The sequence below is a fragment of the Haliotis cracherodii genome, unplaced genomic scaffold (genome assembly GCF_022045235.1).
Source record: "Haliotis cracherodii isolate W230 unplaced genomic scaffold, xgHalCrac1.p SCAF_3, whole genome shotgun sequence".
NCBI lineage: Eukaryota > Metazoa > Mollusca > Gastropoda > Lepetellida > Haliotidae > Haliotis > Haliotis cracherodii.
Genome location: NW_027266286.1, coordinates 39,482,008 through 39,508,828, shown reverse-complemented (window position 1 = coordinate 39,508,828; position 26,821 = coordinate 39,482,008). Strand labels below are relative to the sequence as shown.

The window sequence follows — 26,821 nt, the reverse complement described above, 5'->3', positions numbered from 1 at the left end:
TATTTAGCAGAGGAAAATGGGCTTGGTGTGGCAAGGGTGGAAACAAGACTTTGATAAAACACTCTTGCCTCGGGAAGATGGATAGCATCGAGTCCCAGATGGCATCCACCTACTGTGGAGTAATGGTAGGAAATGGAGAGGTTTTGCTTATCAGCCTTTTGATCAGCGATCTGTGGTTAGGTGTGGATCCCATATGTGTCATTTGGAAGAAATGATAAAGAGTACCATCAAGAATAACATACTACTACAAAAGTAAATATAGCTTGAATGTCTGGACACTGCCTTTGTTTGTCTTTCACTTGTATGTCATCCTCAGTTTCTGAAATTGCAACAACTGGCTTTTTCTGTACCTAGGTGAAGGTGACAGAGAGGTGTTCAGGGGTGTGCTGTGGCTGAAGGAAGCAGTGTGCTGATTCAGGACTAACTGTTGTAGCAACTGTAGAGTTATCAGCAGGCATCTCCACAAAATCTATGACTTGCTGGGTCTGGCAATAATGTCTCCGAGAGAGAGCATCTGCATTTTCATTTTTCTTACCAGCTTGATGTCCAATGATGAAATCATATTCTTTGAGTTGGAGAGTCCATCTGGAGACTCTACAAAATCTGCATTTGCTGGGCTTCAACGTAAAACCTGCTTCTCACAATTAACTGAAGACGCAAATCAGGTGAACTAAATGTTTTGCTGTGCACTACCATCCACATACACATATTTCCAGTTCATTTCACGTAGTGATTTAGAAATAGTGGCTGGAAATGCCATTGGGGTGTTTTTGAAAACCAAAGGGTTGGTGATTCCACTCAAAACACGCCCTCCTGACAGATGAAGGCAGATTTATGTTTGATTTTAGCACTTAATTGATTTTGCTAAATGCCACTAGCGCAATCAAGAACTGAAAAGAACTATGCATCAACTTCCTGCAGTCTATGGCGAAGTGGTAACTTCCATTTTTCTTGCGGAGCATGACAATGGGAGATCTCCATTCAGATTCACGCCGAGACCCGGGTTCGATTCCCGACATGGGTACAATGTGTGAAGCCCATTTCTGGTGTCCCCGGCCGTGATATTGCTGGAATATTGCTCACTCATTTCCCCATGATACTGCACTGTAGTGCATACAATGTATTTAACATACAACATACAAACAGTTACCAGGATTAAGACTTTATTGACAGATCTTAATATTTGCATCTTGAATAACAAAATAGCTTATGAGAAAACTCCAAAACAATCATTTAAAAAATACCACTAATGTGTATCAATAATAACAGTGTATATATATAAGGCACAGATTGTCAGGTAATTGATTGAACTTAAGATTTTCAGTATTTAGTCCCTCAATCACACAAGTTTGGAGGCACTTGAAAGAAACATGGCTTCACTTGTTAACACCATGACATGGGACCCTTTGAGTGGAAGCACTTAAGAGACATGGCACTATATTCTTACAAAGCAATGTGGAGTGACATCTGGTAAGTATGATGAGACTAAAGTACTGAATATGATTGCACGATCACTTAATGCTGAGATTAACATCTATCAAATAGAGTATTATAATATCACATTATTGCTTTGTGCACCACAACAACTGCATTTGTCTGGCACTAAAACCATGCTCTCACTATCAGGCCTGCCCCATAGCTTTTTTGCTCATCTGTAATGAAAACAGAAATGGGTCGGGCCTTAATAGCAAGTAAGACAGGATAACACCATGGCAACACATTTGTCCCCTTCACTACACAGTGCCATGTCATACTGGATTAATGGATTACTGGATCAAATAGGAACTGTCAGTTCACAAGGGCACCTCAAGTGAACATGAACATAGCTGGGAAGCATGTTCACTATCTAATGGAGGGAAGCATGTCCATCTGATGTGTAGCTTCACCTACAGATGGAAGCATGTCCACAATCTGATGTGTAGCTCCACCTACAGATGGAAGCATGTCCACAATCTGATGTGTAGCTCCACCTACAGAGAGTAGCATTTCCACCATCTGATGGAGGAAAGCATGTCCACCACCTGGTGGAGAGAAGCATGTCCACCATCTGATGGAGGAAAGCATGTCCACCACCTGGTGGAGAGAAGCATGTCCACCATCTGATGGAGGGAAGCATGTCCACCACCTGGTGGAGAGAAGCATGTCCACCATCTGATGGAGGGAAGCATGTCCACCATCTGATTGAGAGAAGCATGTCCACCATCTGATGGAGAGAAGCATGTCCACAATCTGATGTGTAGCTCCACCTACAGAGAGTAGCATTTCCACCATCTGATGGAGGAAAGCATGTCCACCATCTGATTGAGAGAAGCATGTCCACCATCTGATGGAGAGAAGCATTTCCACCATCTGATGGAGGAAAGCATGTCCACCACCTGGTGGAGAGAAGCATGTCCACCATTTGATGGAGGGAAGCATGTCCACCATCTGATGGAGAGAAGCATGTGCACCATCTGATGGAGACAAGCATGTCCACCATCTGATGGAGAGAAGCATGTCCACAATCTGATGTGTAGCTCCACCTACAGAGAGTAGCATTTCCACCATCTGATGGAGGAAAGCATGTCCACCATCTGATGGAGGGAAGCATGTCCACCATCTGATTGAGAGAAGCATGTCCACCATCTGATTGAGAGAAGCATGTCCACTATCTGATTGAGAGAAGCATGTCCACCATCTGATGGAGGGAAGCATGTCCACCATCTGATTGAGAGAAGCATGTCCACCATCTGATGGAGGGAAGCATGTCCACCACCTGGTGGAGAGAAGCATGTCCACCATCTGATGGAGGGAAGCATTTCCACCATCTGATGGGGGAAGCATGTCCACCATCTGATGGAGGGGAGCATGTCCACCACCTGGTGGAGAGAAGCATGTCCACCACCTGGTGGAGAGAAGCATGTCCACCATCTGATGGGGGGAAGCATGTCCACCATCTGATGGGGGGAAGCATGTCCACCATCTGATGGAGGGGAGCATGTCCACCACCTGGTGGAGAGAAGCATGTCCACCACCTGGCGGAGAGAAGCATGTCCACCATCTGATGTGTAGCTCCACCTACAGAGAGAAGCATGTCCACCATCTGATGGAGGGGAGCTATCCACCATCTGATGATGAGAAGCATGTCCATCATCTGATGGAGAGAAGCATGTCCACCATCTGATGGAGGGGAGCATGTCCACCATCTGATTGAGAAGCATGTCCACAATCTGATGTGTAGCTCCACCTACAGAGAGTAGCATTTCCACCATATGATGGAGAGAAGCATGTCCACAATCTGATGGAGAGAAGCATGTCCACCATCTGATGGAGAGAAGCATTTCCACCATCTGATGGAGGGGAGCATGTCCACCATCTGATTGAGAGAAGCATGTCCACAATCTGATGTGTAGCTCCACCTACAGAGAGTAGCATTTCCACCATCTGATGGAGGAAAGCATGTCCACCACCTGGTGGAGAGAAGCATGTCCACCATCTGATGGAGGGAAGCATGTCCACCATCTGATGGAGGGAAGCATGTCCACAATCTGATGGAGGGAAGCATGTCCACCATCTGATGGAGAGAAGCATGTCCACCATCTGATGGAGGGAAGCATGTCCACCATCTGATGGAGGGAAGCATGTCCACCATCTGATGGAGGGAAGCATGTCCACCATCTGATGGAGAGAAGCATGTCCACCATCTGATGGAGGGAAGCATGTCCACCATCTGATTGAGAGAAGCATGTCCACCATCTGACGTGTAGCTTCATGTAAAGAGGAAGTATGTCCTGCATCAAAATGTACTGTTTCATTAAAAAAATGGTTTACTGATGTTTTTTAGCCTTCTGTTGAATCTGCATGAACATCAGCTAGTATGCAGAATATTTGACAAGTGACAAGTCAGGGAGTTGTCATAACTTGCAGGTCACAAGGTCACTACTTTTTCACTTCATTTCAAGAGGTATTGTTTCCTGCACTATACTTTCTGTCTATATTAGAGATATGTAGAGGCCCTTAGTGTCCATCTTCTAAACATTGTGTTTGTACAACTATCAGCAATATATCATTTCTTAGTTAATCCAGATGTAAGAGATCTGAATAATAGCTGTAATACATCCTTTTGATACAATATATCAATTTGCATGCATAGCAAACACATATTTGGGTATCATAAGGAGCCTCCATTCCAAGCATTGTACACATCATCAACAAACCTACATGTGACAATTAGCATTATATTGGACTGCGTAACTCCAAAACCACATTGGAGTGTTGTTATATCTTGAAAACATATAACTTGTATGTATTACTGGAAACATTAGGGACATCCACGTAAGATACAGACCCTGTAACACACTACTGCTGATCATCTGTGCATTGTGAATGTCAACATGTCAACCAGATCCTGCTACAGGAGCCAGATGTAAGTGAGAAGATGTAACTTTCTTTGTGAGTTAAATATTCACATATCTTGTTGACCTGGTATATGGTTTCCCAGTTTGCCAAGTCTCTGATCCAACCTCAATCTCATTAAAATCAGATCTAAGTTCTCGTTGCCGCTAAATAAAGATCTGAGGCCATCCCATTACAGGTCACGTCAGAACAACCTTTCGCGAACTTTGACTAACCACTGAAATGACTAACAAGAAGACGACATCAGCCAGTTAGAAAGCAGCTTTCTCGAGCTTTACGGCACTCATTTCAACCTGGTGACTTCCATTTAAGCTACTTCCCACGTACTATACCATGCCTCTTCTGTTCAAAGTTTTATCCCATTGAAGCGAGAGATAGACGATTAATTTGACAGAATCAGTTGTACAGACCGTAACTGTCATTTCGGAATATCCTGTGTTAACGTTTTAGAGGTTGCATGATTAGAAAACGTATTCCGACTGTCATTTTCATGATCAGGTTAGGGACGCTTTGGTTGGTCAGATAAAAGGTTGTTCTGACGTGACCCGTAATGGGTTGTCCTCAGATTTTTGTTTAGCGATAGCGAGAACTAAAATCTGATTTTAATGAGATTGATCCAACCTTTTCTGACACCTTATAAACAACAAAACCTACAGCTGTAGATGTTTCCTGTGTTTCATTAATAAAATCATTGAAACAGAAATTTCATATCAATTACTTCTGTTACACCCAAGCAAAATCAAACATGAGCAAACACCATCCCCAACAAAGTTCACACTGTACGTGTAAATGGTAAGCAATATATGAAGTTGTAAGATTCCAACACTACACCCCCAAACATGCATGAGCGATCACAGCAGTGACAGTAGCTGCACCCAAGTAACCCTGTCCCAACACCCGCCTCCAGCACAGCACAACATAGCAGCATCACATCTACACTAGATAAATACTAGTATCTGTTTCACCACGCAAACACTGAACCCATTTTCCCCAGTCAGTCCAAGTATCCAGTTGTCCATATTGTGACATGGCTCTATGTAAACACAGTCCTGTCAAGTGTCAGTTTCAGGTTTCACATCATCAATGCAAGTTGTTGCATGGCACTGTCAGATAGCTGACTATCAACACATTCATCCCATTATATTACATCAGCAGCATAATGTTACAATTATTCTTGTGCACCTGTGTTTGAGGGGGCATCTTTAAAACTGACAAATACATACAGCACTTGTAAAAATATCCACAAACATTTGAAAGTGTAGATAAATATTTCTTTATCAAAACATGCCAATTCAAATAGGTCATACAAAAAATACTACTGGAACTCTGACCTGGCAAATTTATGGCAGCAGTGTTAGGTATGCACTAGTTAGCACATACCTAACACATCTCTTAATGTTCTACAGGCAACCTCCACTGTAATGCCAGTACTGCTGGTCAGATATAGCCACTTGGAGAATCTTCTCTCCATGGTACAAGCCCTTCAGAAGTTAGAACAAAATGGATGTTGTAGCAAAGCTCCACTGGGATGCCATCACCTGTGCAACACATATCCTAAACCCAGGACTTACACTCATCAGGAACACAGAGTCACACAGATCTGACTTGAATAAGCACACACACGTCTACAAAGTCAGATTAAACTGACTTCATCAAGAACACACATCTACAGTCCGACTGATCTGACTTCAGCCATAACACACATGTCTACAGAGTCAGATTGATCCAATCTCATTTCAATCAGGAATTGGTCAGATGACAGGTCCTACTGACGTGACCTGTAATGGGAAGTCTTCAGATCTTTATTTAGCAGTAGCAAGAACTAAGATCTGATTTTAAAGAGAGTGGGATTGATCTGACTTTATCAAGAACACACTTGCCTACAGGGTCAGACTGATCTGACTTTATCAAGAACACACTTGTCTACAGGGTCAGACTGATCTGACTTTATCAGGAACGTACATATGATGATTGAGTCAGATTGATCTGACATGCAATACTCGGAGGTTGGCCCTCTCTTAGCTGCCGGAAGAACTTGGGGCTCCACTGTGTCTAGAGTTTGTCTAGAAAGTGAAAGTCTTCTGCTGTTTCCCATCACCTGCATAGAAGTGTTGTTTCAGGTTAATATGTCATCATTCCATGTGAATGTGTTCGTTGAGAGCAGTGTTTGGTGGACATATCATTCCATGTGAATGTGTTCGTTGAGAGCAGTGTTTGGTGGACATATCATTCCATGTGAATGTGTTCGTTGAGAGCAGTGTTTGGTGGACACATCTTATGTGAATGTGAATGTGAATTTGTTCGTTGAGAGCAGTGTTTGGTGGACATATCATTCCATGTGAATGTGTTCGTTGAGTGCTGTGTTTAGTTGACACATCCTATATGAATGTGAATGTGAATCTGTTTGTTGAGTGCTGTGTTTGGTGGACATATCATTCCATGTGAATGTGTTTGTTGAGTGCTGTGTTTAGTGGACAAATCATCCCATGTGAATGTGTTCGTTGAGTGCTGTGTTTAGTGGACATATCATCCCATATGAATGTGAATGTGTTCGGTGAGTGCTGTGTTTAGTGGACACATCATTCCATGTGAATGTGAATGTGTTTGTTCAGTGCTGTGTTTAGTGGACACATCATTCCATATGAATGTGAATGTGTTCGGTGAGTGCTGTGATTAGTGGACATATCATTCCATATGAATGTGAATGTGTTTGTTCAGTGCTGTGTTTAGTGGACACATCATTCCATGTGAATGTGTTGTTGAGTGCTGTGCATAGAGGACACATCATTCCATGTGAATGTGTTTGTTCAGTGCTGTGTTTAGTGGACATATCATTCCATATGAATGTGAATGTGTTCGGTGAGTGCTGTGTTTAGTGGACATATAATCCCATGTGAATGTGTTGTTGAGTGCTGTGCATAGTGGACACATCATTCCATGTGAATGTGAATGTGAATGTGTTTGTTCAGTGCTGTGTTTAGTGGACATATCATCCCATATGAATGTGAATGTGTTTGGTGAGTGCTGTGTTTAGTGGACATATAATCACATGTGAATGTGTTGTTGAGTGCTGTGCATAGTGGACACATCATTCCATGTGAATATGAATGTGTTTGGTGAGTGCTGTGTTTAGTGGACATATCATTCCATGTGAATGTGTTCGGTGAGTGCTGTGCATAGTGGACACATCATTCCATGTGAATATGAATGTGTTTGGTGAGTGCTGTGTTTAGTGGACATATCATTCCATGTGAATGTGTTGTTGAGTGCTGTGCATAGTGGACACATCATTCCATGTGAATATGAATGTGTTTGGTGAGTGCTGTGTTTAGTGAACATATCATCCCATATGAATGTGAATGTGTTTGTTCAGTGCTGTGTTTAGTGGACACATCATTCCATGTGAATGTGTTTGTTCAGTGCTGTGTTTAGTGGACATATCATTCCATATGAATGTGAATGTGTTTGGTGAGTGCTGTGTTTAGTGGACACATCATTCCATGTGAATGTGAATTTGTTGTTGAGTGCTGTGCATAGTTGACACATCATTCCATGTGAATGTGAATGTGTTTGTTCAGTGCTGTGTTTAGTGGACATATCATTCCATGTGAATGTGAATGTGTTTGTTCAGTGCTGTGTTTAGTGGACATATCATCCCATGTGAATGTGTTGTTGAGTGCTGTGTTTAGTGGACACATCATTCCATGTGAATGTGAATGTGCACAATTCCTGCTCTATTCAAAACTGGCTGTGCAATGGTTACAAAAAGACATTTTCAATGGTGGCATATTTAACTTTTGAAAAGTTTTCAATAGATTGACAATGTGCCACTACATAAGCTCACTTTAAGCTGAAACTAGTCACAATTATACAGTAAACCACTTAGCATGGCAAGACTTACCATCAGGTTTCCAGTTTGAATTGAAGTGTTTCTGCAGAGTCTGCCAACACTGATAATACTTCGGGTCCACTTTGTTCTTGTTTCCCCATTCTGTCACAGCCATACTGTATGATGACTCAAACATGAACGCCTGCAATATTACACAGAATGGAAATCATTACAACTAGACCAACTTAGTTCCTGAATCTATCCAAACAAAATATTGAAAAACAAACAAAACGTCTCAGAAGTAATTTTCAACTTTATATAAAGATTTCCCCTAAACCACTTAGGGTTATCATATTTGGTTGAAATTTTACACGTGTAATGATACATGTATCTATGGGTTATGTCTGAATTTGCAGCACCGAACTATTAATCTTACCACTTTTACAGGTGTTATGATCGAGTAGGGCGTGACAATGGAGCCAGTAGAATACTGAGCAGTGATTAGGTTTTTATATTTGAAAGGTCGCACACCAAAAGAAACTTTCGATGAAATGAAAGCAACTTATGGGGAAGATGCCCCATCATATGACGTTGTTAAACACTAGCATCACCAGTTCAAGTGTGGTCGGACATCTGTGGAAACAGCTGCCATTCCTGTCAACCCCATTCAGCCATTGATGAGGACACTATCCATCAAGTGGAGACCGCCATTTTGGCAGACCGACGCATAACTGTTCGCCAGTTAGCACAAGATGTCAAGATCAGTGTAGGGTCTGTGGAAAAAATCATCCATGACAATTTGAACATGCATAAGGTGTCTGCACGATGGATTCCCAGGTTGCTCACACCTTTCCAAATGCAGGAATGAGGCAATTGCTCAAAGGATCTTTTGGACATGTGCCCAAAAAAACAGGTAAACTTTTTTGACAGACTTATCACACAGGATGAAACATGGGTCCATCACTATGATCCTGAGACTAAAGTTCAGTCGATGCAATGGAAGCATGTGGAGTCACCACCCCCAAAGAAGGCACGTGTCCAACTCTCTGCAGGCAAGGTCATGCTCACTGTGTTTTCGGACCAGCACGGAGTAGTGATGATGGATTTCTTGGCAAAGGGTACCACAATTACAGGAGCTTATTATGCTTCACTGCTGCGGAAATTGCGGGATGCTATCAAGCTTAAGAGGCGTGGCATGCTGACCAAGGGTGTCCGTCTCCTGCAAGACAATGCTCCAGTACACAACTCTCATCAAGTGCGCTCATGTGGCTATGAAATCCTTCTACATCCTCCTTACTGTCCTGACCTTGCACCATCCGACTTCCACCTCTTTCCAACCATGAAGTCATTTTTGAAAGGAAAACGTTTCACAGATGATGAAACACTGATTTCTCAAGTCAAGTCCTGGTTTGAGATGCAAAATGAGGGCTTTTACAAGCGAGGTCTCCATAGTTGCATAAAACGATGGGAGAAGTGTTAAACTCTTGGTGGTTCCTAAGTGGAGAAAGACTAATACCTATACCAAGTTTCATTCCACTAGGTCCATCAGAAGTGGGTCAGGGGAAATCTTTAATGAACACCCCTCGTACTTGCAGAAAAAAGTAACTGTGCTTCATTTATAGTTCAATAATAAAAAAATTATTCTGAAATCAAATAATGCATCTTTCAATACATATTCATGAAAATGTCTCCTTGACATGCATGTTCATGAACAAATTTTATGTCTGCGTATTTGTCATTCCTAACAACGGGCTGCCGACACTCGTGATGTTGCTAATGAATAATTTGCATACTCGTATATGCAAGGGGTCGGCGTATGGTTCTCAGCAGGAAGTGACAACTTGGAGACGATGGCTTGCGGTATATACAAATTTACTTTATACAGGTAGATATATACATAGAAAAGACTATATATATATATATATCTGTCTCTGTTTCTCTGTTTCTCTCTCTCTCTCTCTCTCTCTCTCTCTCTCTCTCTGTGTTCATTCAAACAATGGTTGTTGTAAATCAGTTGCTATGACATCCATATGCAGACGTTATCTACAGCAGGACAACACTCATACCTTGCAAAGGGCCAGTCATCCACACATGATGTCACGTCAACAAAAAAACATATTCAGTTGATGCTTCCACGGTATTGATACCAAACTGCCACATTAACAACTGATGATTTCTGGGTTGAAGCCAGACTGGTAGAATGACACAACAACTACACCCTCCATACACAACCACAACCTCCATACAGGAAGCAACTGGGAGAATGACACAACCACAATATCCATACAGGAAGCTACTGGGAGAATGACACAACCACAATATCCATACAGGAAGCTACTGGGAGAATGACACAACCACAATATCCATACAGGAAGCTACTGGGAGAATGACACAACCACAATATCCATACAGGAAGCTACTGGGAGAATGACACAACCACAATATCCATACAGGAAGCTACTGGGAGAATGACACAACCACAATATCCATACAGGAAGCAACTGGGAGAATGACATAACCACAATATCCATACAGGAAGCTACTGGGAGAATGACACAACCACAATATCCATACAGGAAGCTACTGGGAGAATGACACAACCACAACCTACATACAGGAAGCTACTGGGAGAATGACACAACCACAATATCCATACAGGAAGCTACTGGGAGAATGACACAACCACAATATCCATACAGGAAGCTACTGGGAGAATGACACAACCACAACCTCCATACAGGAAGCTACTGGGAGAATGACACAACCACAATATCCATACAGGAAGTTACTGGTAGGACGACACAAAAGCCATAACCTCAGGACAAGTGGTTCATTCTAGAAATAGAGCCTGATCTAAGGTGTTCACTTCCTACTGATCACAGACAAATTGTCACACTTTCTCCTTTCTTCACACTCTCCTTAATAAGTTTGCACACATGTTGCAGAGTTACCATTGTCCCAGTGGCTATTTTCTCAGGTTTGAGTTCAGCATTGGAGGCCTTTTCAAAGCACTCAGCATCAGGTCCGTGTGGCGTCATCAGGCTGTGCAGACTGGCTCCCCCGGGGCGGAACCCCTCCTCCTGAAACAATGACAAGAGTCATCAGCAGATGACAGATCCCCCAGCCCCTACAAATTAGAAAGAACAAATCATCTGACTGTCCAACTTAATGAGATAATTCCTATCTAATAAAACAATACCATGGAATTGGGATTCAGAACTTTGTATTTCTATGACAGGTACACACCACTATGAACAGTGTCAAAATCAAACTTGTTGCCATGGCACCAGTTCACCAGCACTCATTCCTATATCCCCTTTCCACTTCGTTGAGGGGATAAAAATCGCCAAATAGCAATAGGCACCAGTTGACAACCTGGTCTTTGTATGTGCACAGCTTCAAGAAAGACTACCAATCAGTTTAAGAGATATGGTCCGATCAAACACAAGTGAGTGAGTGAGTTCCAGCAATATCATGGTGGGGGATATCAGAAATGGGCTTCACACATTGTACCCATATCGGGAATCGAAACCGGGTCTTCGGTGTGACAAGCGAACGCTTTAACCACTAGGCTACCTGACCGCCCCCGATCAAACACAACTATGAAACTATGAACAGAGTCAAAGTAAAACTTGTTGCCATGGAAATAGAAAATATATAAACTAAAAACACCCCTAAGTGTCAAATGGCACCATTTGACAACCTTGACTTTGCATGTGCAAAGTGTTATGAAAGAATATTTATTAGTCTTAGAAATATGGTCCGGACAAACACACCACTATGAACATAGTCAAAAGTCAAACTTGTCGCCATGGAAACAGGAAACACTGTTAAAATTCCTAAATAGTAAAAGGCACGACTTCAGCCCTTGTACAAAGTTTGGATGAAAAAGGTTGAATAGTTTTTTAGTTCTGCTCCGGAAACAACACCTACCTCTGTTTCAGCTGAGTCCAACTTGTTTCCAGGGAAACATCAAATTTTGAAAAATACCTAAATAGCACTAGGCACCACTTCAGCCCTTGTTTAATACATGTACCCGGTTTGGCTGAATTTTTTTTCACAGTTTTCAAGTTGTGCCTACCCCCCACTACCCCTACTGTCATTTTGTTTCCATGGAAATTGAGAAAAATGAAAATGCCAAAAATCTGTAAATAGCAAAAGGCACCACTTCAGGACCTGTTTGACGGTTTTCAAGATACGCTATGGAAATGAAATGATTACGGATGGACAGACAGACAGATTAGAAAAGTATATTTATATCATGATCTTAGAATCTAATTTCAATTGAAATATGTAAACTGAATATTCAAATCCAATGATAACATACCTTAGCTTCATATGCACCATATATAAGACCCATGAACTCACTCATACAGTTTCCTGCAACAAACAACAGAACTTCAGAATTAGGATTGCAGACATCAAATCAATAAAATCCACAGGGAAACCAGTTCTGAAGGTGTAGTAGTAGGACTGTCTGATGGTGTGCTGTAGTAGTAGGACTGTCTGATGGTGTGCTGTAGCAGTAGGACTGTCTGAAGGTGTGCTGTAGTAGTAGGACTGTCTGAAGGTGTACTGCAGTAGTAGGACTGTCTGAAGGTGTGCTGTAGCAGTAGGACTGTCGGAAGGTGTACTGTAGTAGTAGGACTGTCTGAAGGTGTGCTGTAGCAGTAGGACTGCCTGATGGTGTGCTGTAGTAGTAGGACTGTCTGAAGGTGTGCTGTAGTAGTAGGACTGTCGGAAGGTGTACTGTAGTAGTAGGACTGTCTGACAGTGTGCTGTAGTAGTAGGACTGTCTGAAGGTGTGCTGTAGCAGTAGGACTGTCTGAAGGTGTACTGTAGCAGTAGGACTGTCTGATGGTCTTCTGTAGCAGTAGGACTGTCTGATGGTGTACTGTAGCAGTAGGACTGTCTGAAGGTGTGCTGTAGCAGTAGGACTGTCTGAAGGTGTGCTGTAGCAGTAGGACTGTCTGAAGGTGTGCTGTAGCAGTAGGACTGTCTGATGGTGTACTGTAGTAGTAGGACTGTCTGAAGGTGTGCTGTAGTAGTAGGACTGTCTGAAGGTGTGCTGTAGCAGTAGGACTGTCTGAAGGTGTGCTGTAGCAGTAGGACTGTCTGAAGGTGTGCTGTAGCAGTAGGACTGTCTGAAGGTGTGCTGTAGCAGTAGGACTGTCTGAAGGTGTGCTGTAGTAGTAGGACTGTCTGATGGTGTGCTGTAGCAGTAGGACTGTCTGAAGGTGTGCTGTAGTAGCAGGACTGTCTGAAGGTGTGCTGTAGCAGTAGGACTGTCTGATGGTGTACTGTAGTAGTAGGACTGTCTGATGGTGTGCTGTAGTAGTAGGACTGTCTGAAGGTGTGCTGTAGTAGTAGGACTGTCTGAAGGTGTGCTGTAGCAGTAGGACTGTCGGAAGGTGTACTGTAGTAGTAGGACTGTCGGAAGGTGTACTGTAGTAGTAGGACTGTCTGAAGGTGTGCTGTAGTAGTAAGACTGTCTGATGGTGTGCTGTAGTAGTAGGACTGTCTGAAGGTGTGCTGTAGTAGTAGGACTGCCTGACAGTGTGATGTAGTAGTAGGGAGGTCTGAAGGTGTATCAATGTGATAGTAGGGAGGTCTGAAGGTGTACTCACTGTGGTAGTAGGGAGGTCTGAAGGTGTACTCACTGTGGTAGTAGGGAGGTCTGAAGGTGTATCACTGGGGTTGTAGGGAAGTCTGAAGGTTTACTCACTGTGATAGTAGGGAGGTCTGAAGGTGTACTCACTGTGATAGTAGGAATGTCTGAAGGTTTACTCATTGTGATAGTAGGGAGGTCTGAAGGTGTACTCACTGTGATAGTAGGAAGGTCTGAAGGTTTACTCATTGTGATAGTAGGGAGGTCTGAAGGTGTACTCACTGTGATAGTAGGAATGTCTGAAGGTTTACTCATTGTGATAGTAGGGAGGTCTGAAGGTTTACTCACTGTGATAGTAGGGAGGTCTGAAGGTTTACTCACTGTGGTAGTAGGGAGGTCTGAAGGTGTATCACTGTGATAGTAGGAATGTCTGAAGGTTTACTCATTGTGATAGTAGGGAGGTCTGAAGGTTTACTCATTGTGATAGTAGGGAGGTCTGAAGGTGTATCACTGTGATAGTAGGGAGGTATGAAGGTGTACTCACTGTGATAGTAGGGAGGTCTGAAGGTTTACTCACTGTGATAGTAGGAATGTCTGAAGGTTTACTCATTGTGATAGTAGGGAGGTCTGAAGGTGTACTCACTGTGATAGTAGGAATGTCTGAAGGTTTACTCATTGTGATAGTAGGGAGGTCTGAAGGTGAACTCACTGTGATAGTAGGGAGGTCTGAAGGTGTATCACTGTGATAGTAGGGAGATCTGAAGGTGTATCACTGTGATAGTAGGGAGGTCTGAAGGTTTACTCACTGTAGTAGTAGGGAGGTCTGAAGGTGTACTCACTGTGATGGTAGGGAGGTCTGAAGGTGTATCACTGTGGTAGTAGGGAGGTCTGAAGGTGTATCACTGTGATAGTAGGGAGGTCTGAAGGTGAACTCACTGTGATAGTAGGAAGGTCTGAAGGTTTACTCACTGTGATAGAAGAGAGGTCTGAAGGTGTACTCGCTGTGATAGTAGGAAAGTCTGAAGGTTTACTCACTGTGATAGTAGGGAGATCTGAAGGTGTACTCACTGTGATAGTAGGGAGGTCTGAAGGTTTACTCATTGTGATAGTAGGGAGGTCTGAAGGTGTACTTGCTGTGATAGTAGGAAAGTCTGAAGGTTTACTCACTGTGATAGTAGGGAGGTCTGAAGGTGTACTCACTGTGATAGTAGGGAGATCTGAAGGTGTACTCACTGTGATAGTAGGGAGGTCTGAAGGTTTACTCATTGTGATAGTAGGGAGGTCTGAAGGTTTACTCACTGTGATAGTAGGGAGGTCTGAAGGTTTACTCATTGTGATAGTAGGGAGGTCTGAAGGTTTACTCATTGTGATAGTAGGGAGGTCTGAAGGTGTATCACTGTGATAGTAGGGAGGTCTGAAGGTTTACTCACTGTGATAGTAGGGAGGTCTGAAGGTTTACTCATTGTGATAGTAGGGAGATCTGAAGGTGTACTCACTGTGATAGTAGGGAGGTCTGAAGGTTTACTCATTGTGATAGTAGGGAGGTCTGAAGGTTTACTCATTGTGATAGTAGGGAGGTCTGAAGGTGTATCACTGTGATAGTAGGGAGGTCTGAAGGTTTACTCACTGTGATAGTAGGGAGGTCTGAAGGTGTATCACTGTGATAGTAGGGAGGTCCGAAGGTGTACTCACTGTGATAGTAGGAATGTCTGAAGGTTTACTCATTGTGATAGTAGGGAGGTCTGAAGGTGTATCACTGTGATAGTAGGGAGGTCTGAAGGTTTACTCACTGTGATAGTAGGGAGGTCTGAAGGTGTACTCACTGTGATAGTAGGGAGGTCTGAAGGTGTACTCACTGTGATAGTAGGGAGATCTGAAGTTGTACTCACTGTGATAGTAGGGAGGTCTGAAGGTGTGCTCCTGTACTGACCAGCGTGGAGGGAAGATGACAAAGTCGGCTACGGCAGTACCAGGTTTCAGGGAGGGGCACGTCAGCACCGTGAAGATGGAGGGATCCTACAGTCAGATACACAAGGAACACTCACTGTCGTACATTGTCAGCAGTGATTGTTATCCATAACAGACTTGTCTGGTGTCAGAATAGAATGCACACAGGGTAATAGGACAATTCATGAAGGACGCAATTTCAGTAATGAGTTCCCAACAGGAATACTTACAGCATGATCATAAGCAACCGCATTGATGACCATAAACTTTGACAGGTCGTATTTGTAGGGAGCATAGTTTCCATGCCATGCTACAACATCAAACGGTGAATGTTTCTGGAAAATAGACAGACAATTTATCAAAACCAATAATACCAGAAATACTTTAGGATTTGTATTAAACTGAAACTATGTGTTTAACAATTATCAATTCAATTTCTTTATTCAACGTACTGAGGAGGCCACAGGCTTATAGTACAATCATGATTACAGGAGCAATTGGTACAATCATATAATTTCCAAACTTGATTTTCTTTGTATAAAAGCATGATATATTTACATAGAAAGATTTCTTATGGTTTCAATGTTGCTCGTGGTCAGTAATAGTTTAAACTTAAATGTACAATGGTTTATATGAAAATATTTTGGTAAATATACTTCTCTTAGTTCATCATAATGCGGACATACTAGTAAAAAGTGATCTTGCAAGTGCTACCCTAAATTTTCTAAGACTAACACTGAAAAGGTATTGCTCTGCAATGATATATGACTTGAAACTGCTATATAACAGGGACTTTGGTGAACGCGTTAGAGTTGCATTCCATGACTGAAAATATAAATCTTTTAATCTTTGTGTTATAGCATTTATGAACAACTTCGGATAAGCAATATGTTCTAATTTAAAAATGTAACCAAAACCACAATTATTCAGCAGGTTCCTTAAGTCGGTTAACCAATTTGTTTTGCCATTGCTATCATACAAACACATCATATTGTAACATTTCTTAGAGAATCTTGATGAGGGCATATTAAGTAGTCTTATCCAATATTTTATTATTTTCAGACGTGCTTCTATACACAAAGGGACTTGTCCACATTCACCTAAAACCATCACGTTTGGGGTATTCATTTTAACTCCTAAATATTTCTTACAAGCATATAAATGAACTTTTTCCAGAGCATCTATTTGTGTAAATCCCCAAATTTCATGCCTTGTTTACAGCCCCAACATTTTTTAAACTACTGAACATGCCCAACAATATTTTCCTTCCCTGTACAGCAGCATTATTTCCATGTGTATTCCATGCCAACGTATTGGAAAAATACACACCTAAATATTTATAACCCTTAACTACTTCTAAACACTAACCTTTAAATAACCACTTTCAAACCTTGATAATTTGCCACCTTTTTTGAAAACAACGATTTTTGTCTTATTTGTATTAATTTTCAAATTAAACTTATCACAATTAACTTCTAATTCTGCTATTTGTTTCTGCAATCCTTTCACCATACTAGAAAACATGATAATGTCATCAGCAAATAACAGAAGGAAAAGCTTGACAATGTCTGGATGAAGTTGTATACCATCTGTACAGTTCTGATGAACAGCTGTAGCTAGTTCATTAATAAAGATGACAAACAAAAAAGGGCTAAGTATACATCCCTGGCGTACACCAATGCTGCAGTCAAAAGCGGTGGACATTACACCGTTATTTCTTACACATGCTTTTACATTTTTATATATGCTACATAATAGTTTTACCATTTTACTGCTAAGGCCAGGCTTGGAAAATAACATCCATAATTTACTTCTATCCACAGAATCAAAAGCTTAAGAGAAATCAACAAATAAAACGTAAAATTTACCACCTTTGCTTGATATATAGCGCTGAATGAGACTATACAAAATAAAAATATTGTCCGTGGTTGAGTATCCTTCCCTAAATCCTGCTTTTATCTGTAGTGTTGGACCAAAAAACAAGTCTTTTATTGATGATATACAAGAAAACTTTACTAAATATACTAAGAAGTGTAATACCTCGATAATTGTCAGTCATATTTGGGTCATCATTCTTGAATAGGGGTATGATAATACCAACATCCCAACATTTAGGAAAGTAAGATTTTTCAAGCATTAAATTAAACATTACCAGTAGGTATGGCATAAAAAAATCTTCAGCGTGTTTGAAAAACTCCGTGATAAGGTTATCTATTCCTGCAGATTTATTATTTTTAAGATGCCGAATGCTTTCTCTTATCTCAACTTCTGAAATTGGTGAATCTAAGATATCCCTTGTAATATCATTCTCAACCGTATTTTCCAAAACTGACTCGAAATAATTATGAATTATAATTACAATTATAAACTAAGGCTGATCTCTATATAAAATGAATACACAACTGCTGAGACTGATCTAAATTGATAATGATTACACGACAACTAAGACTGATCTAAATTGATAATGATTACACGACTGCCAAGACTGATCTAAATTGATAATGATTACACGACTACTAAGACTGATCTAAATTGATAATGATTACACAACTACTAAGACTGATCTAAATTGATCATGATTACACGACTGCCAAGACTGATCTAAATTAATAATGATTACACGACTACTAAGACTGATCTAAATGGATAATGATTACACGACTACTAAGACTGATCTAAATTGATAATGATTACACGACTACTAAGACTGATCTAAATTGGTAATGATTACACGACAACTAAGACTGATCTAAATTGATAAAGATTACACGACTACTAAGACTGATCTAAATTGATAATGATTACACAACTACTAAGACTGATCTAAATGGATAATGATTACACGACTGCCAAGACTGATCTAAATTGATAATGATTACACGACTACTAAGACTGATCTAAATTGATAATGACTACACGACTACTAAAACTGATCTAAATTGATAATGATTACACGACTACTAAGACTGATCTAAATTGATAATGATTACATGACTACTAAGACTGATCTAAATTGATAATGACTACACGACTACTAAAACTGATCTAAATTGATAATGATTACACGACTACTAAGACTGATCTAAATTGATAATGATTACACGACTACTTAAACTGATCTAAATTGATAATGATTACATGACTACAAAGACTGATCTAAATTGATCATGATTACACGACTACTTAAACTGATCTAAATTGATAATGATTACACGACTACTAAGACTGATCTAAATTGATAATGATTACACGAATACTAAGACTGATCTAAATTGATAATGACTACATGACTACTAAAACTGATCTAAATTGATAATGATTACACGACTACAAAGACTGATCTAAATTGCTTATGACTACACGACAACTTAAACTGATCTAAATTGATAATGATTACAAGACTACTAAGACTGATCTAAATTGATAATGATTACACGACTACTAAGACTGATCTAAATTGATAATGACTACATGACTACTAAAACTGATCTAAATTGATAATGATTACACGACTACAAAGACTGATCTAAATTGCTTATGACTACACGACTACTAAGACTGATCTAAATTGATAATGATTACACAACTACTAAGACTGATCAAAATTGATAATGATTACACAACTGCCAAGACTGATCTAAATTGATAATGATTACACGACTACTAAGACTGATCTGAATTCATATTATATACACGACTACTAAGACTGATCTGAATTCATATTATATACACGACTACTAAGACTGATCTGAATTCATATTATATACACGACTACTAAGACTGATCTGAATTCATATTATATACACGACTACTATGTCAGACTGATGATGAAAACACATATAACCACTACGTCATATTTACAACAAATATCTGTCAATCTCACATAAAAACCTATAATTTATGAAAATTTCAATCTCATTAAAATCAGATCTTAGTCCTCTCTACTACCAAATAAAGATCTGAGGACATCCCATTACGGGTCACGTCAGATGGACCTTTCATCTAATCAATCAGACTTACCAGACTAGGAAAGTGAGTTGGAATGTGTTTTGTAATCATGCCACCTGGTAAAGGTTCACACAAGGTAATTCAAACGCCAGTTTACAGGTTGTACAACTGATTCTGTCAATTTCATTCCAGAATGCTCTTTTGTTCAGTTTTCAAATTTGGAAATTGGTTATTCCAAGCATAGTCAGGAATGGAAGTCGCCAGTATAGCTTAAAGAAGCTGCTTTCTGATCGTCTAATTTCAACTTCTTGTTGGGAAGTTCATTGGTCAGTCGAAGTTCCCTAAAGGTTGTGAGTGGTCTTCCCAAATCAGCCTTGCTGCCTGGTATAGGCACCCGATCCTCCTTGACAACTGAACAATTTAATCATATTCTCCACAAAATCGAGTCGACTCCTTGTCACATTGTTGTCAACCCTCAGGTCTTCAAAACATTTGACTATAGTATTCTGCTTTTCAAGGAATACACCATCACTGAACTTAGCTTTTTCTGCTGCGTGGAAGCACCAAAGAAAGATAAACTTGAGCAGTGAAGAAATGCTCATGTAGTTAAACTCTAAACACAATTAACTCACCTCACTACTGATAACCTGACTTCACATACTGCAATTCTCATACTGAAGTCTCTAGGAACAGTTGTATGTGTGGCCCTCACCTGCTTAGCAGAGAAGATGTGTCCATGGTACTTGCTGACCACTGTGAACCCCTCCACGTCCCGGTCCTCGTACCAGGCCACAGGGGTCAGGAAGTCACGGGGGTTGGCCAGTCCATTAGCTCCTACACAAAGTAAGTATGGTAGTTGGTCAGCCCACAGAGGTGGACAGAGGGGATTCATCACCTAGGTTGGTCAGCCCGCAGTGGTGGACAGAGGGGATTCATCACCTGGGTTGGTCAGCCCACAGTGGTCGACACAGGGGATTCATCACCTGGGTTGGTCAGCCCACAGAGGTGGACAGAGGGGATTCATCACCTGGGTTGGTCAGCCCACAGTTGTGGACAGAGGGGATTCATCACCTGGGTTGGTCAGCCCACAGAGGTCGACACAGGGGATTCATCACCTGGGTTGGTCAGCCCACAGAGGTGGACAGAGGGGATTCATCACCTGGGTTGGTCAGCCCACAGAGGTGGACAGAGGGGATTCATCACCTGGGTTGGTCAGCCCACAGTTGTGGACAGAGGGGATTCATCACCTGGGTTGGTCAGCCCACAGAGGTCGACACAGGGGATTCATCACCTGGGTTGGTCAGCCCACAGAGGTGGACAGAGGGGATTCATCACCTGGGTTGGTCAGCCCACGGTGGTGACACAGGGGATTCATCATCTCGGTTGGTCAGCCCACGGTGGTGACACAGGGGATTCATCACCTGGGATGGTCAGCCCACAGAGGTGGACAGAGGGGATTCATCACCTGGGATGGTCAGCCCACAGAGGTGGACAGAGGGGATTCATCACCTTACTATTTTGACAATCTAGGCAGGGCCAAATGTTGAGCAAAATCAGTTCTATCATATTCACATATACAAATATAGGTATGGTTTTGAAGTTGCTAGAACTCAATGTCCATCAGAAGACAGCTATGTCCTGTTCATTTCATCACCACCCCTGTCAATGAAAATACTCTTATAACAACCTTTAGTATGTTCAGTACCCAGAAATTGGGCTATCAACTCACCAATCGGTCCTAAGTTTGGCAGCACAAAGTGGTCATCGAACACCTCCAACATGTAGCCTCGTGTGTCTCCTGTCACGGCCACGTTGAATCGAATACCTCGCTGTGGGCAAGAGAAAGAGGAAAGGACAGTAAGTAAGTTCAATAAGAAGAAAGTGCCATAAAGTACTCATGTGCAAACACTAATCATGCCAACTTGCTCTTCCATGCATTGCACAAAACATGTCAAGTAGAGGTCCAAAACAGAAGTTTCAAAACAGCTATTTCCAGTCAACATTACTAGTCAATACAAGGCCAGGCCATTGGGTGGATCATCATATCACATATGCAGCTTCATAGGCCTTGCAGATATTCAGATAAGATCTCACTAGAGTTAAGGGATAATGCATCTTCAAAGATCATTTATTTAACTCAAATAACAAATAGTTCAAACAGGATAGATACATACATATATTTTGTTTGTTTGTTTTTTGTTTAATGTCGCATTCAGTAATATTCCAGCTATATGACGGTGGTCTGTAAATAATCGAGTCTGGATGAGACAATCCAGTGACTGACATCATGAGCATCGATTCATGCAATTGGGATTCGATGACATGCATCAACCAAGTCAGCGAGCCTGACCATCCATCTCCCGTTAGTAACCTCTTACGATAAGCATGGGTTGCTGCAGAGCTATTCCAACCTGAATCTTCACAGGTAGCATACATATATACATATATATATATATATATATACCTGTGTTGGCCACACTACATACAACATTTCACACAGATACTTTCACAAACCACAATGAAATGGCCCAATAGGATTTACAATAAATGTGTCTGACCTGAATCACACAGATTTCATTGGGATCGACCTTCATACGTCCAAACTCTGTTGTTATGAACAAACCACCCTGTTGAGGAACTGAAAAATAGGAGTCACTAAATTTGTCAGTGGAACTGCATTCTTTAAATTATAACATATGAAGAAATATATAATCATGTCTTCATTGTTCAAATGAGTGTTTTACGACGCTTTTAGCAATATTCAAGCAATATCACGGCGGGGGACACCAGAAATGGGCTTCACACATTGTACCCATGTCAGGAATGGAACCCCGGTCTTCGGCATAACTAGCGAACGCTATAACCACTTGGCTACCCGACCGCCCCCTTCATATTTCGATTACAGTGTAGATACATACACTGGAATCCAGACTTGGGCTAATCTGTATACCTGTCACAACAGATCAAATTTACCGTACATAATTTACCATATTCAAGTCTCAGACAGGTCATTTAACCGTGTTAAAGTCTTGCATACAGGTCACAGACAGTCCACACACAGTTCACACAGGCGTCACACACAGGTCACTTACGGTTCACACACTGATCACACAGGGTTCACACAGATCACACATGGTTCACAAAGACATCACACACTGTTTACACAGATCACACACAGGTCACACATGGTTCACACAGGTCACACGGTTCACGCAGGTCACACATGGTTTACACAGATGTCACACACAGGTCACACAGTTCCCACAGGTCACACGCAGTTTACACAGACATCACACACTGGTCACACACTTTACACAGATGTCACACACAGGTCACACGGTTCCCACAGGTCACACACAGATTACACAGACATCACACACAGTTAACACAGATGTCAAACACAGGTCACACGGTTCCCACAGGTCACACACGGTTTACACAGACATCATACAGGTCACTCACGGTTTACACAGACATCACACACAGGTCACACGGTTCCCACAGGTCACACAGTTCCCACAGGTCACACACGGTTTACACAGACATCACAAACAGGTCACAGTTTACACAGATGTCACACACAGGTCACACGGTTCACACAGGCCACACACAGTTTACACAGACAACACACACAGGTCACACAGTTTCCACAGACATCACACATATGTCACACAGTTCCCACACTGTTTACACAGACATCACACACAGGTCACACAGTTTACACAGATGTCACATATAGGTCACACGGTTCCCACAGGTCACACATGGTTTACACAGACATCACACACAGGTCACACAGTTTACACAGATGTCACACACGGGTGAAACGGTTCCCACAGGTCACACACGGTTTACACAGACATCACACACAGGTCACTCACGGTTTACACAGACATCACACACAGGTCACACACGGTTTACACAGACATCACACACAGGTCACACAAGGTTTACACAGACATCACACATAGGTCACACACGGTTTACACAGACATCACACACAGGTCACACACAGTTTATACGGACATCACACACAGGTCACATGGTTCCTACAGGTCACACACGGTTTACACAGACATCACACACAGGTCACACACAGTTTACACAGACATCACATACAGGTCACACACAGTTTACACAGACATCACATACAGGTCACAGACAGTTTATACGGACATCACACACAGGTCACATGGTTCCTACTGGTCACACACAGTTTACACAGACATCACACACAGGTCACACACAGTTTACACAGACATCACATACAGGTCACACAGTTAACACAGATGTCACACACAGGTCACACAGTTCCCACATGGTTTACATAGACATCACACACAGGTCACACAATTTACACAGATGTCACACACAGGTCACAAGGTTCCCACACGTCACACATGGTTTACACAGACATCACACACAGGTCACAGTTTACACAGATGTCACACATGGTTCATAGATGCCACACATGGTTCACAGACATTACACACAGGTCACACAACATTCACACCTTTCACACACAGGTCACAGGGTCACAAACACTTTACAAACAGGCCTCACAAAACATGTTTAAACATGGGTCATACACTTTACCAAAAACTTACTGACAGATGCAATTTCATTACAATCAGATATTTTACTCTGATACACAGGTCTCACACAGTTAACACAGACATCACACATAGGCCACACATGGCTCACACAGATGTCACTCACAGGTCAGACGCGGTTTCACACACAGGTCTCACATGGTAAACACAGACATCACACATGGTTCAAACAGACACCACACACAGGTCACACACGGTTCACACAGATGTCACAGGTCAGACGCGGTTTCACACACAGGTCTCACATGGTAAACACAGACATCACACATGGTTCAAACAGACACCACACACAGGTCACACACGGTTCACACAGATGTCACAGGTCAGACGCGGTTTCACACACAGGTCTCACCTGGTAAACACAGACATCACACATGGTTCAAACAGACACCACACACAGGTCACACACGGTTCACACAGATGTCACAGGTCAGACGCGGTTTCACACACAGGTCTCACATGGTAAACACAGACATCACACATGGTTCAAACAGACACCACACACAGGTCACACACGGTTCACACAGATGTCACTCACAGGTCAGACGCGGTTTCACACACAGGTCTCACATGGTAAACACAGACATCACACATGGTTCAAACAGACACCACACACAGGTCACACACGGTTCACACAGATGTCACAGGTCAGACGCGGTTTCACACACAGGTCTCACCTGGTAAACACAGACATCACACATGGTTCAAACAGACACCACACACAGGTCACACACTGCTCACACAGATGTCACAGGTCAGACGCGGTTTCACACACAGGTCTCACCTGGTAAACACAGACATCACACTTGGTTCAAACAGACACCACACACAGGTCACACATGGTTCACACAGATGTCACAGGTCAGACGTGGTTTCACACACAGGTCTCACATGGTAAACACAGACATCACACATGGTTCAAACAGACACCACACACAGGTCACACACGGTTCACACAGATGTCACAGGTCAGACGCGGTTTCACACACAGGTCTCACATGGTAAACACAGACACCACACACAGGTCACACATGGTTCAAACAGACACCACACACAGGTCACACATGGTTCACACAGATGTCACTCACAGGTCAGACGCGGTTTCACACACAGGTCTCACATGGTAAACACAGACATCACACTTGGTTCAAACAGACACCACACACAGGTCACACATGGTTCACACAGATGTCACAGGTCAGACGTGGTTTCACACACAGGTCTCACATGGTAAACACAGACACCACACACAGGTCACGCAAGGTTCACACAGATGTCACGGGTCAGACGCGGTTTCACACACAGATGTCACATGGTTCATACAGACGTCACACACAGGTCACACAGACACCACATACAGGTCAGGGTGAACACAGATGTCACACAGACGTCATACAAAGGCCACACAGACATCACACACAGGTCACAGTTCACACACAGGTCACACAGATGTCACATACAGGTCACAGATGGTTCACTAAGAGGTAACACGTGTCACAGATGGTTCACAAAGCAGTCACACAGCTCACACAGACATCCCACACAGGTCACACGACTCACACACGGTTCACAAAGAGGTCACACAGGTCACAGATGGTTCATAAAGGGGTCACACAGCTCACACAGACATCCCACACAGGTCACAAGATTCACACATAGATCACACATGGTTCACAAACAGGCCTCACACAGTTCAAACATGGGTTATGCACTTTACCCAAAAATTACTGACAGATGCAATCAGATATTTTACTCTGATACACTACGTCTGTGTGAAGTTCTGAGGACACCACAAAAGATCAAATTTAACAAGAGATAATAGAATTGTTATTCCTACCTATGAGAAAATCTCCGTCTGAAGAGTAGAAACACCTGGAAAAAATAATATTAACTAAGTATGCCAGCCATGAAGACAGATGCAGCCTTGAAAGATGTGGGGGTGAAACAATTACCTAGAGAGAGAGAATATGTAATGGTTTGACCTTCTGTACAACAGCGTCAAGTACAGAGTAAAACAAAGGCATACCAGAGTGATCACAGGATGACAAATACCCTCTGCACCAAAATTCGAAAGAGCAAACTATCTGGTTGTTACATGAGAGTATTCCTAGCTATTCTATCTGTCCGTATCCAACAGTAGTTACAGAGCTGTCAAAACAATACCATGTAATTGGGTTCCGGAATATCGGTTATTTATATATCCGGTCCTTTTTAGCAAAGGTATGAGTAAGTGGATATCACACAAGTGGTACATGGCTTATGCTGCAATCTGTTGCATTACAAACCGTAGTTATTAATAGTAACTGAAGCTTAATTTCCACATTAAACTTATGAAGTCTTATATATTGCAGCTTAATAGACATATAGATGGGTATGTTTAAGATAAACAAGTAGCTTGTGTTACTTTGGTTACCGTCACTGGTGAATAGCTATCCAGGCAACCTTGTGTTTTGACCAGAGTCAAAGACAAACATGATGCCA

General features: G+C 41.9%; 1 protein-coding gene and 1 pseudogene across 2 annotated transcripts in view; both read right to left on the bottom strand.

Annotated features, from left to right (window-relative positions):
• Positions 1–1,155: 1,155 nt before the first annotated feature.
• On the bottom strand, positions 1,156–3,709 carry LOC139475420 (uncharacterized; annotated as a pseudogene).
• A 2,487-nt stretch (positions 3,710–6,196) lies between these two features.
• LOC139473922 (homogentisate 1,2-dioxygenase-like) overlaps positions 6,197–26,821 on the bottom strand; it is a 35,061-nt gene continuing 14,436 nt past the window's right edge. For both annotated transcript variants that reach the window (XM_071256732.1, XM_071256733.1), the window contains 10 exons: positions 26,178–26,212; positions 22,286–22,365; positions 21,457–21,556; positions 20,440–20,561; positions 16,010–16,114; positions 15,722–15,848; positions 12,552–12,604; positions 11,176–11,304; positions 8,297–8,426; positions 6,197–6,493 (listed from right to left, as the gene is read on the bottom strand). In XM_071256732.1, coding sequence (XP_071112833.1) covers positions 6,459–6,493; positions 8,297–8,426; positions 11,176–11,304; positions 12,552–12,604; positions 15,722–15,848; positions 16,010–16,114; positions 20,440–20,561; positions 21,457–21,556; positions 22,286–22,365; positions 26,178–26,212 — 916 coding nt within the window. In that variant the 3' untranslated portion in view covers positions 6,197–6,458. The remainder of the gene's footprint in view (positions 6,494–8,296; positions 8,427–11,175; positions 11,305–12,551; positions 12,605–15,721; positions 15,849–16,009; positions 16,115–20,439; positions 20,562–21,456; positions 21,557–22,285; positions 22,366–26,177; positions 26,213–26,821) is intronic.